Below are 19,027 nucleotides of genomic sequence, written 5' to 3' on the forward strand. Positions count from 1 at the left end.
CTTTCTTGGGCTCCATGATCACTGCAGATGGTAACAGCAGTCACGAAATTAAAAGACGCCTGCTTCTTGGGAGAAAAGCAATGACAAACCTAGACAGCATCTTAAAAAGCAGAGACATCACCTTGCCAACAAAGGTCCGTATAGTTAAAGCTATGGTCTTCCCAGTAGTGATGTATGGAAGTGAGAGCTGGACCATAAAGAAGGCTGATCGCTGAAGAATTGATGCTTTTGAATTATGGTGCTGGAGGAGACTCTTGAGAGTCCATGGACTGCAAGAAGATCAAACCTATCCATTCTGAAGGAAATCAGCCCTGAGTGCTCACTGGAAGGACAGATCCTGAAGCTGAGGCTCAAATACTTTGGCTACCTCCTGAGAAGAGAAGACTCCCTGGAAAAGACCCTGATGTTAGGAAGGACTGAGGGCACAAGGAGAAGGGGACAACAGAGGACGAGATGGTTGGACAGTGTTCTCGAAGCTACCAGCATGAGTTTGACCAAACTGCGGGAGGAAGTGGAAGACAGGAGTGCATGGCATGCTCTGGTCCATGGGGTCACGAAGAATCGGACATGACTAAACAAAACAGCTGGGCAGGCGGGGGGGGGGGATGCACAGCAATTTCAATTTCTGGTCAATAGAAGCAAAGAAGGAATTGGTGCCAGGGCTGAGACCCTCAGTGTTAAAATTTTGCAGTATCATTTCTACATCTATTGCAGTGCACAAAGTACTTTGAAGCTCCTATCAGCACAAAAATATTGGGGGTGGGAGGAGGGAGAGAACAATTGCACTGTTTGAAAGCCGAAAGAACCAAGTTGTGGAAGCTGCTCAGCAATGAAAACTGCTTGTTGTCAGTTCAAGACAGGATGGGAGGCACTGCAGAACAGGATGGCCCAAGTGAGTAAATAAAATCCTCAGAACTCTTAACCCTAAAGTGGGGAAAGAAATTCTTTAACGTCATTAACTGGGCTCAGAGGTGATGAGACCTAACTTTTGTTTTGGTTCCTTCTAGTACTTTTTTTTCAAGGGAAATCCGTTTTTTAAGAAAACCCGTGAGTCTTAAGAATCTAATGAGGAGAGAGAGAAGAAATAATCTAATGAGAGCCCAGGTATGTCCAGTATTTTCCTTAAGAAAACGCTTAATGAGAACAATTGGCCACATGCACTCAGTACACATCCTAAAACATCTAATGACCATTACGTGGGGCACAGTGGTATTTCCATGGTACCTGCATCCTCAAAGCTTAATAAAATGTGTATGTCTGGGTGGTCAGAATTACCTCAAGTAGCAGGCTGACGGTGTTCACTTGGACCTCACGCAGCCCGACTATCTGCACAATATGCTTACTGTCTTCCCTTGCAAAAAGCCTGGGGAGGAAACCACATAGATTAGTTGTGAAAATGCTTGGGGAAAAGGTTCAACAAATGCCCATTTTTAATTTTCAAAACATGAAATTCACTTTTAACCCCCACTTACAAATAAAGCCGATTACAATAAGCACCCATTAAATAATTCGATGTAACAATAATCAGAAAAACAACAGAGTGCAAGGAAGGGGGAGCAGAACAAAACTCAAACTACGGAAGACCATAATGCTAATTTTAACCATAAGCTGGCTCCTCAACAGTCACAGGATGGGTGCCATGTGAGTTCTCTTGGAAATCGTGTTTCAGAATCAAGCTGTCATTACAGGAAATACCCTATTCTAAAAATCTCTGAAGGGGAGGGGCACAAGGAGCCTTGACTGATGTTTGGACAATGATCTCTGTAAATGGACAGGTTCATATGACAGAAGTCAGTGTCCTGGGCACAGGACATTTGGATCAGGGATGGGGAACCTGTGACTCTCCAGATGTTGCTGAACCCCAACTCTGTCAGACTCAGGCACCATGGCCGATTGTCAGAAATTATGGGAGTCATAGTCCAGCAGGTTCCCATCAATAACCTGGCCATGATACTCCAAACCAGCTCCAGTATCCAAGTAATCTTGAAAAGCGGAACCATGTTACCAAGTCCATCTCTTTCCAAGAAATGTTGCAACCATTGCACCAAAGTTGGTTAAAAGGTGCTTCAGGCCACAGGCATCACTGTTCTATACACAGTCAAAGAGCCAGTGGAGTGTAGTGATCAGTGTTGGACCTGGGAGACCAGGGTTCAAGTCCCAACTCAGCCATTAAGCTCCCTGGGTGACCCTGGGCTTGTCACTCACTTGCAGCCTGATCTACCCCACAGGGTTTTCGTGGGGATAAAGCAGGGAGGAGGGGAACTTCACCTTGAGCTCATTGAAGGAAAAGTGGGATATAAATGCAATCAGTCAAGGCTGGATCTAACTGCAGGCTTTGAACTTGTCCCTCCATGAGTGTAACACCACCAGTCACAGGATGAATACTTCCTTCCTGGCCAGCTGAGGCACCCACCAGCAGCACCTCCACCTTGCCTGGGTGGAGCTTCCATTTATTAGCTCTCACCCAACCCCTGACTAACTCCAGAAACTTGGGGCATCCCCTGACACACTCAAATTAGACGAACACAAGAGCTGAGCATCATCAGCATGCCGATAATTAAGATCCCAGAAAGATCGGACCAAAAGCCTATCTAGAGCAACATCCTGCTTCCTCAAGTGGCCTCAGCCAAAATTTATTGGTGACCTCACTAACTGGTTGAAAAGCATGACCAAAGAACAGGAAGACACACAGCACCTGATTCAGCAACCCTTATGATGGTGTTTCCTGCTTGGCAGGGGGTTGGACTCGATGGCCCTTGTGGTCTCTTCCAACTCTATGATTCTATGTAGAAATGGATCCCACCATGAACAACGGAAGGTAAGGCTCCACAATTCCACGTCCCCATCCTCACCCAACCCTGCCAACAGTGGGATAGCACCAGCTGCCCTTGAAAGACACAGCCATTCACGGGAAATTGGTTTTATTTCAATGCACAGTCCACCCCATTCTGAAGCAGAATTGATAGCTGAAACTTCCCAGCGGGAGCTCCTCATTTCATTTCACACTTGAAATCGTCGGGGCAGCAAACACTGCTGAGTGTATCAGCTAGAACAATCAGGAGTGGGGGAATTAATTTATGTTGATATTTAAATTGTCATCTGCCTGTTGCAGAATTAATAACCCAGAGAGATGATTAAGTGTTTGCAGTCCTCCATCCCCACAGAGCCCCCACGAAATAGTGCTCTCGCCACCTCTCCACTAGAAAGCACTCCCCTGTGCCTTGCAAACATCAACACATCCCTCAGGTCACCCTGTCAAAGGAAGGACAAAAGCTGACATGACTGAGCCACACGGGAGATGTCTCCATTCTGGAATTTACTGAAAAGATAAGATCACGTTACAGCAGTTGCTAGAATGGTCACACACAAAAAGGGAGGGTGGGCTTTTAATGCTTTTTACTGAACAAACTATATCAGCAACTAATTTCATGGGAAGGAGGGGTCAGGCTCCATCGCCCCCTTCCCACAGTATGGACTGACAGCAAGCCCTGCTGTGTAGCCCTGGCAACAGAAGGAAGAGTAGATACTTCTCTGGGGGCAGATTTGGCTCTGGGCATCTAGCTACCAATTCCTAAACTGCACACTTGTGAAACTACAAAATCAAAGCCTCCCTCCTCTTTTAGGCTGACTGAGCAAGCTGCATAGCCCTTGGGACAGGACTTTATTGTGCATCCCTTCACTAAAAAAACAACAATAACCCACTTGTCCCCAGATTTCTCTGTTCCAAGCAACTCTAATTCTGTTCTGCTATATCTGATTAACGGCCTTGGTTTCAAAAGCTGTACTCTTGGATTCTAAGCACCTCTTCCTTCCATTTAGCAGGTCATAAAGCTGTCCACAGTAGATCTCATAAAAGCTGATCCAGACGTGGAGGTCTTTTCTAGTCTGAGATGCTTCCAATTGCCTGAAGATATCGTTAGCAGCCAGGGCGTAGAGTCCTGGGTTTTGGTGAGTGCCAATCATAGTGTAGGTCTTGCCAGCACCCGTCTGCCCATACGCAAAGCAGGTGGCATTGCCGCTGTAACAAAATAAAGAGAAGCATCTTTTAATATAGCAGGTCCTATTAGCATGTAAAAGACTATGGTAAATCACAGACACTGAATGCTTGCCCAAAACTACTTCTGTGGGATAATCAAATGTGGAGATATGGAAGCAGCCTCCAAGAGATCTCCTGATGTCCTCTCACATCCTGTTTAGATCTGTTGCACATAAGACATTCTCAAAAGGCTTGACTGTAGAGAAGGCAACAAAGCATATGGAAGAGCCATCAGTGGGGAACATCATGTACAGAGCTGCTACGTGAAGTTCAGTGGCCATACAAGAGAACCACCATAAGCTACAAGAGCTAAGCTTTTCTGTCTTCAATACTAATGCAGTCCTCCACCTGGTGGGCTAACCGGGGGCAAAGATGGCACCCTTTAAAACAGTCCCCTGGACCTGCTTGCCCTCCTTTTGATTCCTCTCTTTCATGTTCCACAACACAATGGCTCCATTAGGAGCGGCTGTCACTCCAATAACAACCTTCCCAGCTGCCTCAAAGAGAACTCCTACGTGATGCCTCTGTGGCTTGGGCACAGCATGGGGCACTCTCCATTAAGCTGGCGCCATAATTGATTATGTTTACATTATAATGGTGACAAAAATGAGTTTAGTTTTTTTTTGTGATATTCAGCTTGGCCCAATAGTCAGTCTAACTAATCAGAAAAGTCAGATTGGAATATGGAGAGAAGGTATTTGGTCTTTTTGCTTCCTTAAATATGAAAGCGTCTTGTGTCTGTGTGTATGTACAGTTGAATGGTAAAGATAAAAATATTGATAGAGAAGTTGTGAGCAGTATTATATCTGACCTTTCTCAAGTTACACTCTGATTTAATATGGTTGCATCCTAAAAGTACCTTCATCTGGTTGACTTTGTCCCAAAAGTCATGAGGCTGAAAACAAAATGTAATTGTACTGGTGGGTTTTCCTTATGTAGATGAATACCAGTTGTTGTTTTAAGTAGCAACATCAAAGATGCAAGGGGACTACACTAAATTGGTATAGTTAAAGAAGCAGAGACCAGTGGTACAAGGCAATGACCTTGCAATAAATATTTCTTCTACTTACACCAAAGAAGATTGTCTCTGAAGTACCTTTATTTTATTTTGCAGTGCAATGCAGAGCAGCAGAAATCCAGATTTGAATCCCTGCTTAGTCATAATGGAGCCTTGCAAATCGGCACAATTTTTAATGTCCCTGGCCCAGCTTATCTATTGTAATCCACCATGAACATTTGGGATATGGCAGGAAAGAAATTTTAGGTGTGCCCAAGGTACAATCCACAAAATGCTTATAACCCAGGTAGTATTACTCAAATCTCTGCTGACCTCTCTGGCATCAAAAATTAGTGGGCAGCGCCTCCAGCAGATGACACTCAAGTCTGACACTCCATACTGAGCCTTATTTTGAGACACCATCTGAAATCCTGAATGGCCACAAGAGGCTGCTCTTTTTCTAGCTGAGTGAGACGGCATTAAAACAAGCAAGCCTTAGTTTAACAAATATATTGGGACCATCAGCACTGGTTTTCCAGCCCATGGGCTGATTTGATTGATTCACAATAAAGCAGCAGTAACAACAACAACCACAAGTAGCTACTGTAATCTCTCAAAAGCAGAGTGGGTATAGCCCATGAAAGTTCATGCCATGATACAGAAAGGTAAAGGTACCCCTGACCGTTAGGTCCAGTCACGGATGACTCTGGGGTTGCATGCTCATCTCGGCCGAGGGAGCCGGCGTTTGTCTGCAGACAGCTTCTGGGTCATGTGGCCACCATGACTAAGCCGCTTCTGGCGAAACCAGAGCAGTGCACAGAAATGCTGTTTACCTTCCCGCTGGAGTGGTACCTATTTATCTACTTGCACTTGACATGCTTTCGAACTGCTAGGTGGGCAGGAGCAGGGACCGGGCAACGGGAGCTCACCCTGTCGCGGGGATTCAAACCCCTGTGATTTAGACCACAGCGCCACCCGCATCCCTTGATACATACATTAGTGTTTAAAGCACCTTGGGACTCTGCTTTTTTTTAACTATTAAAATAAATAAATTCTGATCGTTCATTGTTACAGAAGTAAATACAAGTCACCATTACTTTTCAAAAGCTACACAACATTTCCCTAGTGTGGTTGAGAACACTGACGGGGAGGTGACACTGCTCCTAAGTCATGTGCCTGCTGCAGTGCTCCAAGATTTCTATACCGCCCTCCATCTAAGGATCACAGTGTGGTTTACAATATAAAAACACAAAAATATGTAAAATGGTAATGCAGAAGATCTGCGCTGCCAGCCTGAAAGTCAACCACTAACCCCATTATACTTTTGTGTGCTTCTGCAGCTCCCCTTCATTCTGTGGGGCTTTGGCATGATGCCATATTGGGTTTTATTGTTATTTACATTGTTAAGGAGATTTCTATTTTCCCCCCACATGAAACACTTCATATGGGACTATCCTTGAAAGGGTGTCAAGAAGAAGCACCTGGACTAGAATTGGTGCCTAGCTACTGGCTGCAAACAGTCACAGGATGCAAGAACATTCATACTGAAGAAGCGCAGCTGGTTGCCTGTTGGTTTCCAGGCTCCATTCAAAGTACCAGTTTTGACCTTTAAAGTCCTAAGTGGTCCAGCGAAAAGCTTGCTTCTGCAGCTGCCAATGCAAACCCTACGCCAGACCCCCTTTACCACTGAATATCTGCTAGAATGGCATTCCTTAGGAAACACATCCTTAAGTGGGTGCCCATCACAGCAATTCCATGGAAGTCTTCAAGACACCCATGAAAATGTCTTGGGGTTACGATGGTGGAAACAACTGAGTTATGCTACACCTGTTACTGATTTTATACCGGATGCCCTTTTTTACTACACGTTTTGTTTTTCTTGTTTGTTTTATGATTATTCTATTTGATTATTCACCTTTTAAATTGTGAGCTACCTTGTCAAATGGCAGGATATAAATCTAAATAAATAAAATGGAAAACAATTTTTTACTTTCCTTCTCTTATCTTCCTTCTCTTCTTGTTTATTTTAAAATGACACATACAGTGGTACCTCAGGTTACGTACTTAATTTGTTCCGGAAGTCTGTATTTAACCTGAAACTGTTCTTAACCTGAAGCACCACTTTAGCTAATGGGGCCTCCTGCTGCTGCCACGCCGCCGGAGCACTATTTCTGTTCTCATCCTGAAGCAAAATGCTTAACCTGAAGCACTATTTCTGGGTTAACAGAGTCTGTAACCTGAAGCGTATGTAACCCAAGATACCACTGTAATTCAGATATAGGATTGTCTGTGTGTGTGTGTGCGTGTGGACCATCACCAAAAGAAAAACAGAGGAAGAAAGGTGAGCACCATGAAAACTTCAATAAACATATATAAACAACGAAAATGTTCATAGGCACAGATAGGGAAAGGATACACAACACCCTACCCATTGAAAATGTGTTGAATGAGGGGGTGGGCAGTCTTCATGTACACATCCTGGTTGGAACAGGCCTCCCCAAAGACTTCATCAAAGTAAAACACATGCTGCAAAAGAAAAGGGATATTTACACAAAAAGGAATTCCACTCCTTTCACCCACCCATGATGATAAGATACACAGCTGTGGATGTGAATCCCATTCAAAGTGAAACCAGGAAGCTCAGACCCCGCATAGCCAAATTCAGACATCATGCAATCACCATCAGCCAGAGCAAGCTAATGGATTCAGCAACTGTACCAAGCAAGTGTCTCTGGAAACAAAGCTGTGAGCAGAGCTAAAATAAGAAAGGGAGGAGGGAGGGAGGGAGGCAGAAGAGAATACTTCATCTTGCCTTAAGCGAACAGGTATGCAATAACATGGAATGATGCAAAATAAAAGTTAAGGTCCAAAATCAAGCCGTGGATTCTTGCTGCTGAAAAGGAGCAAATTCTGATGTATTTTTGAGGCAAAGGAAACTAGAAACCTAGAAAGACATTTCTAGGAAATCCTCATTTCACTATTTCAGAAGTAAAACTTCCTGTACTTAAGGCTTCTTCCTCTTAAGCTGTTTGTGTCAGTAGGCACAATCTATGAGGACTTTATTGGAGCAAGAGCTCCATTGAACAGAAGCACCAGGGAGAGGAGGGGCATGTGTGTACATAACATGCTGCTTTGCAGACTGGTTACCTTCCTGCTGCTGTCAATCGGAATGAGAATTTGATCTAGGCAGCAGAAGGTACCTGGGACCAAGAGAGAGAAAAGATGCAAGACTATTAGCTGAAAAATCATTAAACACAGAGGGGAAGGAGGGCAGAGGAAGAGAGAGCATAGATCATTCAGAGAGAACTGGAGCACTGAAGGCCTGTGAGAACCTTGCTCTCTAGTACAATGGAAACTGGGGGAAAGGGAATTCACTAGGCTGGCAGCCCAGTACTGTTGCCATTGCTGCGCCTCGGGCAGTAATTACAATATGCTCACTTTCCAACAGAAAAGAGAGAAGACAATGCAAGGAAGAACATTTAATCGTTAGAAATGCCCATTTCTCTTTTTGGGGGAGGGTATAAATCAGAGGCAGGTCCAACAGAATTACAGAAAAGTTTCAAGCAAGAGAAACTGCATGTTTATCACAGTCTAGATAAGTCAAAGTTTGGATCATGTCATCCTTATAGCACCATTTGTAATGTTATTTGGGGAGTGTTCCAGTACTGGTCTGAGATTCCTCCCCTCGCCACCCGCCAATCACAGGTTGTGGCTCATACAGTGGTGCCTCGCAAGACGAAATTAATCCGTTCCGCGAGTCTCTTCGTCTTGCGGTTTTTTCGTCTTGCGAAGCACGGCTATTAGCGGCTTAGCGCTATTAGCGGTTTAGCGGCTATTAGCGGCTTAGAAAAAGGGGGGGGGGAAGGGGGAAAGCTCGCAAGAAGTTTCATCTTGCGAAGCAAGCCCATAGGGAAATTCGTCTTGCGAAGCACCTCAAAAGACGGAAAACTCTTTCGTCTAGCGAGTTTTTCGTCTTGCGAGGCATTCGTCTTGCGGGGCACCACTGTATGTGGCAGGAATATCTCCCTAGAGCACAATATGGCATCTGGAATATGGTCTTCTACTGTACCATAGGCATTCACACCAGAATGATTCGTGAAACAGTGTCGTGCAATATGAGAATATAATACAGCAGCACTTAATTATTATGCAATCATTTTCTGGTAATGTCAAATTCCCTGCTGCTATAAATGTAACAGATATCTAAAAGGTAAAGGTAAAGTGCCCCTGGATGGTTAAGTCCAGTCAAAGGCGACTATGGGATGCGGTGCTTTTCAGGCCAAGGGAGATGGCATTTGTCCACAGCCAGCTTTCCGGGTCATGTGGCCTGCATTACTAAACTGCTACTGGTGCACGGAGGACCATGACGAGTGGCAGAGTGCACGGAAACACCATTTACCTTCCTGCTGCGGCAGTACCTATTTATCTACTTGCACTGGTATGCTTTCAAACTGCTAGGTTGGCAGAAGCTGGGACAGAGCAATGGGAACTCACCCCGTTGTGCGGATTCGAACTGCTAACCTTCCGATTGGCAAGCCCAAGAGGCTCAGTGGTTTAGACCACAGTGTCACTCACGTCCCAAAATATCTAAAATAAACAAAAGAGTATGGGGTCCATGGACCTTGGAGGACATCTGCCCCTTTGTTGGCCTACAATACACTGTAGCATTCTCTTACAGACTGCAGTACTGTTGCAATGCTGTGAGTATCACTGCTGCAACTCCGCTTGCTCCTTTTCAGCTTCCAGGAGCAAATCAAGGTGTTGGCTCCAACTTTCAAATTGTTATTTCCTAGGCCCAAGGACAGTGTCATCCATTAAGAGAAGACCCCAGGGACTAAAGCAGTCATTCAGATTTCTGGTGGAGATCCTTCTCCACCTGTCAGCAAGCCATTGCAAAAGCACAAAGATGCCCTCTCTCACAAGCAGCTTCCTCTCTCACCTTTCCTGTCTCTAAAGCCTTATCCACTGGGCCTATAGAAGTCCATGCAAAAGTTCTCATTTTCAAAAAAGATCTTAATATTCAGTGGATAAGGTGTTGATGAATATTCTGGATTTAACCGTTTTTTCTGTTTTGTATGCTCAGATTTATTTTATTTTTTACAAAAGGATTTTTTTTAAGAATACAGATTAGTACTCTTAAGTCCTGCTGTGGGAAGCTATTGTTTTATCTCCTCTTTGATTGTAAACAGATCAGTCTGAGACCATTACTTGAACACTTTAAGACATAATACAAGATGTAAGGAGCCAAAATTCTGCAACCTGCAAAATGTACTGGCTGAGGTCAACAGCCTCCTTCTTCTCATGGAGCAGGAGGGTTTCTTTATCTTCTACTGTGATGATATTCACTTCCCCACGCCTCTCTTCTCTTAAGCCAAGGGGACGCTTTCGAACGCACACACGGATCTTATCAGTCTCAGTCCACGGGGTCTCCTTCTCAGAAGCATTAGGTCTGCGAAACACAGGATGTCAAAAATGCTAAATTTGCAATTTCAAAGTCAGCCCACACTACAGAAATTTATATGTGCAAATTAAATGTATGCACAATGTATTCCTAAAACAGTATGTAAGATAATTGGTTGCAGAATTTTATTTTATTTTGTAACTTTTAACTTCCCCCACATGTACAAAGGAGAGAATCACATTGTTCCATGTAAAGGAATACAGATAAATGGTTATTACCTGGTACAAGAATGAGGCACTCCATAATTATAACCTGAAATATGAGCTACTCTTTGTACAATGGGGGCTTCAGCATCTCCTAGGAGAGGAGCAATATTGTTAGATGAACTGATAGCTGGAATGCCCAGTTTATGTTCTGTCCATGTTGCAGCAGCATTCAAAGAGTCTTTCCTAGGTCTTTTGTATTCAGCTTCGTGGCTCAACACTGCAGCTAAATCATCTTTATCTTCATTTACAGAGCAATTGGATAAGGCACACAATTCAGGCTCAAGCTGTTTTCTCCCTCCATCTCTTTCCTCCGAGAGGGAATCAAACTGAAGTTGTCTTCGAGGGCCACATCTAGTTGCCTGAGGCCGGAGGTAGAGAGCACCTGTCTGAAAATGCTGTTTTTTCCTCATTGCTTCCTCTTCTGCCTGCAACATTTTGATTATTCGAATGAGCTGGAAGAGGCGCTTGCGGTCCTTCATGTTATGCACCCCCAGCTTGGTGTAATCTTTCATGGAGACCTTGGCAAGTTCATCAATCCTCTGAAAGCCAAGGGCACTAAAATGGGGAAAGTATTTCTCAAGCTCTGCTTCACAAAGGCAATCGTATAGACAGGAGGCCATCTTCTATTCAAGATCTTCTAAATAAAGCAAAAAAACAAAGTGAAGCATGTCTGTATGAAACAGTGGCTTTTTTAAAACATGGAAACTATCCATTAAGGGCAGCTGCAACAGAGCATCTGCTTCATGCTAAAGGGCTGACTGGGAATAGGGCAAAGATCCGGCAAAAAATGAATCAGGGTTTTGCAGCAGCAGCAGCGCTTACATGGCAGTGTTTATTGATGGATAGTACCTCACCATTCAAAGTTTTATTCATATTTAAACGATTTCTAGACATGAAAATAACACCGCCATTAGTACCAGCGGAGAAGGAAACCCAAGTTCAGATCCCCAGTCATCTGTGAAGCTGCCATTTCAGTAATCCTTACATCAACTCTGTCAAGTAGGCCAGTAATATTACCATCCTATTACAGGCAGGGAGCTGAAGAACAGTGGCTTAGCGAAACTCCCCAGTGAGTGAACAGCTGACGAGACTGGAAACAGAAGCCTTCTGGCTTGCATTTCATTTCCCTTTAGAAATGTGCACCTGCCAATGGGACAACAATTCGTGGTTCCAACAAAGTGGCCTCTACTCCACAAAAGCCGACACCATTGACATCTAGGAATCTGCCTTATTCCAAGTGAGACTGCTAGTTCATCTAGTTCAGTATTGTCTGTAAACTGACTGGGAGCAGGAGACATTCCCAGCCCTAACTGGAGGTGCCAGTATAATAAATAAATAAATAAATAAATAAATAAATAAATAAATAAACATACATACATACATACATACATACCCTGCCCATCTGGCGGTTTCCAACAAAGTATTAAAATACAGTGGTCTGTTAAACATTAAAAGCTTCCCACTTCCCATAAAAATTAGTGTTTAAGGTCCCACAAGACTCTTTGCCATCTTGCTCCAGCCCACTAAACATTGGCAGACACTCTGGAAATGGCACTACACTGGCTACTTCAGTACATTTAACACATTAGGAATTACTAGGGTCGTTTCTGTTTGTTGTAAATGGGTTTGGTTCCCTTTTTTATTCTGATTGCTTATTAATTTTTAGATTTTTAATTGTTTTGTTGTTATTGCTGGATTACTGTTTTACCATATTATGATTTTTGTGTGTGCTTTGAGTAATTTAAGAAAAGTGGGAAATGCATTTAAAAAATAAATAAATCAAAGGAAAATAAATCAAAGAAAATAAATCATTTTCTGCTTCAAAATTTAATTACCTAATTTTGATCCTGTTTAACCTGCCCTTCATCATCATTCCTCCCAGAGCAGCTTATGGCTAAGGAATAGAGAGAGAAGGGAAAGGAAACTCTGGATATCCAGGTATATCAGTGCTTTCATCAAAAGGTATTCAGCAATGCTTCTCATTGTGAATGAGCTGTGCTCCCCTTGTCACTCTGACAAAATGAACAAACAAGTAACTTTAAAATCACAGCTGTGTAATACGAGTTTATGAGGAGAATGGAATCCTGAAGCCCCAAATCTACCCATTAAACTCATGAACCTAAGGCAGAACAGTGCCTACTTCAAACACAAATTGTATCATAATGAATATTGTTTCTTTTTCTCCAATGAACTGATAAGTAGATCTTCTTAAATGGTGACCCTCATTCAGGAGCCTTAAGAAGCACCTCTAATGCAGTATTGCAGTGTGTAAATGGAATCAGTCAATCAATCAAGTCAGACAGTTAGTCATACATAAATATTCACAGTATACGATAACACTACACTGAGAAGCACATACTAGAACGTGCAATCACTTACTTGCGTCTCCCGGCTTCTTACACTTGCAAAGTATCTACAACTAATGCTACAAGCTGCAGAGATGGACTCTACCAGCTACAGAAAGCAATGTGCCTAAATTTAGATGTGCCTCTTCCAGGCCAACCATGTGTCCCAAAGGCTCCCCACAGCTAATGATCAAAAGGCAGTGAAATGGATATGGACAAATTCAAAAGGTCATCATGTCACAAAGACAAAGGGGTGCTTGCATGTATTAATATATAAAAGAGGAACTGCTCTAATCTTAAGTGTGCTACTGCTGCTCTGGAAATCAAAAAGTTTCACTTCAACCTAAGTGTATTTAAGATGAGCAACTATACACAATTTCAAGTTTATATTTCCTTTTTTTATTGTGCACCATTTGATTATTATTATTGAGAAAATCTTACAACCTTGACGCACTAAGAAGGATTTTATTCATATTCATATTCACATTCAAGCTAATGACACTTCCCTCTACCTACATCCAGGATGCATTCTTATAAAATTATTTGATAGCAACTCACAAATCCCCAAACAAAACTTCCATTTGTTTCTTGGTGGAATTTCCCTTTTGATCGAACAAATGCTGAAAGCTTCATACGTGCTTTGTCAACCGATTATGATCTCAGTCACCAGCAATTCAGTGTTAAAGAAAGAGGACTTGCTGGAAGGAAAGCAAATTGTTAGTTGAATCTACTGAAATCAAATGCTCTGTTGTTTATTTAAAATATTTTCAGGTCACCTTTTAGAGCAATCATTTTGAGGGCTTTTGGGGGAAAATTTTTACAATCAAGTGGTATATAAATTTCGTGCAATAAATAAAAAAATAAAAGCCTCCTCAATGTGGGTTACAAGATAAAACAGAATACAGCAAAACATAGTAAAAACAGCAACAAAAAACAAAACAACTAGCCCCAAAATGTCAAAATCCAATAACAAAGTACACCTGAAAAGGTACTTCTAATATCCTGTGCACTTGGGAGGTCAGAAACATGGGCAAAAGGATGATTAAACATTACTAGGGTGGTGGAACAAGCTATGAAGAATGAGGCTAAAACAACCACTAGCTCAACAACATGTTTTAACTACCCAGAAAGCAGAACCACTTGCTACATGGGAGAGATTTCTGGATGATGAGATGCAGAGAGCACTTTGTTGTTGTTTAGTCATTTAGTCGTGTCCGACTCTTCATGACCCCATGGACCAGAGCAGGCCAGAGAGCACTAGCCACATCATTTTTAGTTTGCATTTAGGAGAAATAAAAAATGGTAAGTATGAAAATTCACCTGATCTACAAGAATACCAATTTTAGAGACACACACTCTGGTTTTAAGACCTAGTACTAGGCATACATGGGACGCAGGTGGCGCTGTGGGTTAAAGCCTCAGCGCCTAGGGCTTGCCGATCGAAAGGTCGGCGGTTCGAATCCCTGCGGCGGGGTGCGCTCCCGCTGCTCGGTCCCAGCGCCTGCCAACCTAGCAGTTCGAAAGCACCTCCGGGTGCAAGTAGATAAATAGGGACCGCTTACCAGCGGGAAGGTAAACGGCGTTTCCGTGTGCGGCTCTGGCTCTGGCCAGAGCAGCGATGTCACGCTGGCCACGTGACCCGGAAGTGTCTCCGGACAGCGCTGGCCCCTGGCCTCTTAAGTGAGATGGGCGCACAACCCCAGAGTCTGTCAAGACTGGCCCGTACGGGCAGGGGTACCTTTACCTTTACCTTTTACTAGGCATACAGAAATCAACCGGATCTGCTTCAAACAAAGGGGGTTGGACTTGATGGCCCTTGTGGTCTCTTCCAACTCTATGATTCTATGAAAGCATAAGAACAGGCTGTAAAAAGGCCCACCTTCCCCCATTCTCTACATGTTTATTTCACTTATTTATCTTGTTTATGCCCCGGTGTCTCGTGAAATAGACGTTTTAAAATGTTATGCTACATCTAGAAATTCAGCAGTTGAGTTTGAATGATCATGCAGCCACCTACCAGGGACATAGAGAATTAATTCTGAGCTACAAGCAGAATCAGGTCAATTTATTATGCAAAAAGCATGTTTAAGAGGCATTCTACCCTGAAGCCGATAGCAGGATTCCCACTGTTCACAATTCAGCTGGACTGCAGCCACTGGATTTTGTATTCGAGAGCAGCTAGCCATCATGGGTCAGGTTTACTCCAGCCTATTAATCCAACGTGTTGCATTTTTATCCCACCCATCCTCCAAGGGCCCCAGAGCATTATACATGGGTCTCCTTCTTCCTCCATCTATTCTAACAACCACCCTGTAAGGAAGGCTAGGCACCAGGGTCATTCAGCAAATTTCATGGCAGAAAAGCCCAAACACTATCTGTTATACAACAGTAGTTTGAAAACATGGCCTGTTTCCTAACTGTTTCCTAACTGTTGTGACCCTCACTTAAAAATGCAAAAAGCGTTTCTCAAAAGCAAGTATCTATTTCCAGCTACACTGAGGAAAGAACAGGAGTTCTTTAAAATAATAATTGAAAAAAGCTACATTCTTATCTTCAGTGCCACCTGCTGGTACAGAAGGGAAAAGCCACTTATCACATCATGTAAATACAGTATTTGGCTATAGACCAGGGTCAGCAACTATATTTTGGAAAAAAATAATAATGAATGAATTCCTATGCCCCACAAATAACCCAGAGATGTATTCTTAAATAAAAGCACACATTCTACTCATGTAAAAACACCAGGCAGGCCCCACAAATAACCCAGAGATGCAATTTAAATAAAAGGGCACATTCTTCTCATGTAAAAACACGCTGATTCCCGGACCGTCCGCGGGCCAGATTTAGAAGGCGAATGGGCCACATCAGGACCCCGGGCCTTAGTTTGCCTACCCATGCTATAGACCCATGAGGCAATGATATCCACATAAGTACAAAAGAGAGAAAACCCTGGCCTCCAGAAAAAAATCACTTTAAATTTAATAATGCATGCTGAATATCATTTACACCTCCTGCGCTCATACATTTCCCACAGGAAATTCATCCATAGGAATAAATGGCACCAGGGTGAGGATCTGGGTTAGGGCGTGGGGAGGAATTTGCTGCTCAGATTTAAATTTCAGCTTCACAAGGGGCAGCTGTTGCTTTCTATTCTGCTCTATTTTACTCCAGTGCAAAGTGGCCACCGGGCACATAGTGGAACAACAAAGCCAAGCAGAATATTCTTTCCTTGTTCAGACACAGTGAAATAGCTCCACCACATCACAAAGGAACTATATTTTGAATCTTATGGTACTCTGTCTAAATGACAGATTTGTAGACTGGGGGAGGAAAAATGCCTGTGTGCAAGTGGTATGCATGTGTGTGGACACCACTGGGCACAATCCGGGTTGACAGGAGCAACCAAGAAGCTCTCCCTATATGATCCTTCCAGCTCTAACCTGGCACCCAACCAATGAATCCAATAGGGCATTCCCAACATTAGGGAGCATGACCAGCATTACACTGAAAGGGGTAGTGGGGATATACATTCTGCCTCACTTAATGGTACCCTGATGTACTCAGAGATGCGAGTGGGAAGAGAAGAGCTTATTACCAATACAGTTTTATTGCCCATCTTCAACTGCACGGATGATCATAAACTGTTGCCCCTTGAAAAGTGGCAATGGAATCCACAAAGTAATATTGTTTGCTTACCCTTCCCTTAGCATATCAAATATTTTACACCCTTGGTGTGTGTGCAAATCATAACAATCCAGGATCTCTCTAATCCATTCATTTTTCATTTATTTTTAATCTCACAAACTCTAGTCTGTGCTTTTAAGTTCACACTGCCTACATAAATAGTTCTGTAAAACTGAAAATGCTAATAAAAGTTTTATCAAATAAAAATGAAATCACTACCTACTTTGTAACTGTGGCTAAAAGCTACCCAGTTAGCATTACTCTTTCTCATCACTAATTTCAAATAAAGCAGCCTGATCCATTTTCTGATCATTCTTTCACATTAATTTTAGCCTGATGACCTCAGTGAAAAAGCCTCTGCTCCACAGCCGATGTAGGACAACTGCTGTAGACAACAGCTGTTGTGGTTCCTGGAAACTTCTCATTTTCCTGGTACGTGAATAAAACAAGTCTGAGTTATAGTGGGCAGCTAATCATTTAAAAATTGCACGCGATTCTTTCCTGCAAGGAAAGCTTTCAGAAATCCAAGAATGGTTTCTTCATTATGTTTCTATATAAAAGGAAATCTGTCTTTACACAGTTGAAGCTATTATTGCTTCATTCCCTGTGCTTCAGTTGCCATGTTAATGGTTTCTGTTACATGGCAACCAGCTTCTTCCTTTCGAGTTATAGAAATGATAGGAGGGAGGAAAGCTGCCTATACTTTACTAAGTTCTTGTTTCAGATCAGGGAGGAAAGACATTCCAAAGCTCTAACAGGGCTTTTAAGCTATGCTGCAATTTGTAGCTCATAACTAACGAACAACAGAGAGGGTACAAGTAACATTCTGCCTTTTACTGAGTTTGCCCACAGACAAAGGCAGCACCGAGTATTCAGACTGTTGGGCAAGAGGTATCAAGGGCAAGCAAAATCCCCTCAGTGCACAAGTCTCACACAACATCCATTGGGATGAAAGGATTCCTCTTATGGTCACCAGGTCCAAATCTCAGCACTGAAGCAGGATCCTCTCAAAGTATGCCATATTTGTTGGCCGAGGAGAGAGACGCCTACTGCCACTCGCTAGGATCAATGTGGGTCTTCCCGATAATCAAGCTAAGGTGGAGGGAGGCCTGAATGCTTCAGGGCAGAGAACGAGTCCTTTTGGCATACAAAGAAACACCCACTAAAGTAAATCTACTTGGGAGGTTGCACAGCAGTATACTGCTTGGAAGGCTGAAGTGATGTGTTACTGTAATGCCAAAGGAAATTTAGAGGAGCACTGGGACACAATGTGAATCCCAAGAAGATAAACCGGTGAACAAACAGAATAAGGAATTCATTCACCACATACTGACCTTTACTATTTCATGGAAAACACTGATGGAGAAGCAGGGCACACTCTGAAGCAGCACGGGGTGGAGAGATCATTCCCTATCTTTCTCTGGCTTTCCGTCAAGGGTGCTACGATCCCACAGCTTTACCATGGTCCTCAAAATGTGAACCAAGGAGCTGGGACATTGTTGGAGGTGCCAGATCCTGAGCCCTGGATCTTTTGCAGCAGGCCCCAAATCTCCTGCTGCTCCCCTCCCATAACACCTTCTCTCCCTCTTGTAGGGCAGCTCAGCACACTGCAAAGCCTAGCACTGGCGAGATTCCCCGCAAGAAGCAGGAATAGGCTTAGTATGGTATGCCAATATAGCCAACTGTGCCACACAAAGAATTTGGCACTACAAAGCTTAAAGCACATGTGCTTACAGCACTGCTTCAAGTATCTGCAAGGCCCCTCCCCAAAGGCAGCTGCGTTTCAGTAATTCCTGGGCATGTATAAACACACAGAACCATAAACAGAATGACCCCAGCATAGAATCCACTCTCTATCTTTAGGCTGCAACACGGTACATAAGACTGCAGCCTAGAAGATGCTGAGGAGAAAGACTCAGCCTGTTTGCTTTTCCAAATGCATTATCCGATACAAGCTGAGGTTACAAGAAACAATGCCTCAACCCTGTTCATTTCCAATTATTGCACAAAGATTGCGTGCTCAAAATGAGGTCAGTCTCATAGAAGCAATGTCCCATCCACGACAAGGCAGCACCTGTTTACCCAGAATTCACGCATCTCCCCCCCCCAGCCCAATTTGCATAGTTGCAGCTGGTGCTAAGCAGCTGATGCTAGCAGAGCTTTCCCCATGCTAGAACCTTGCTCAGTGTTGAGAAATTCTGGAAGAGAAATGAATTGGGAAGAGACAAGGCAGTTATATCCTACCGTTTCTCTTAAAGGGGTGGTGAACCTATTGGCCAAGCCACACCCACCACATAG

At 43.3% G+C, this 19,027-nt stretch overlaps 1 protein-coding gene across 4 annotated transcripts in view; it reads right to left on the reverse strand.

The window, feature by feature from the left end:
- The window catches only part of KIF24 (kinesin family member 24), a 35,059-nt gene that overhangs the window by 14,239 nt on the left and 1,793 nt on the right, over nt 1-19,027 (reverse strand). For 2 of the 4 annotated variants that reach the window (XM_079994690.1, XM_079994689.1), the window contains exons 2-6: nt 10,713-11,337; nt 10,293-10,482; nt 7,462-7,559; nt 3,803-4,018; nt 1,276-1,363 (exon numbers count right to left, since the gene is read on the reverse strand). In XM_079994690.1, the coding sequence (XP_079850816.1) occupies nt 1,276-1,363; nt 3,803-4,018; nt 7,462-7,559; nt 10,293-10,482; nt 10,713-11,320 (1,200 nt within the window). In that variant the 5' untranslated portion in view covers nt 11,321-11,337. Of the gene's footprint in view, nt 1-1,275; nt 1,364-3,802; nt 4,019-7,461; nt 7,560-10,292; nt 10,483-10,712; nt 11,338-13,603; nt 13,744-19,027 lie in introns of those variants that run through there. The other 2 variants (XM_079994687.1, XM_079994688.1) reach the window with 2 other exon arrangements.

This window comes from Podarcis cretensis, assembly GCF_951804945.1.
Source record: "Podarcis cretensis genome assembly, chromosome: 11".
NCBI classification, from domain to species: domain Eukaryota; kingdom Metazoa; phylum Chordata; class Lepidosauria; order Squamata; family Lacertidae; genus Podarcis; species Podarcis cretensis.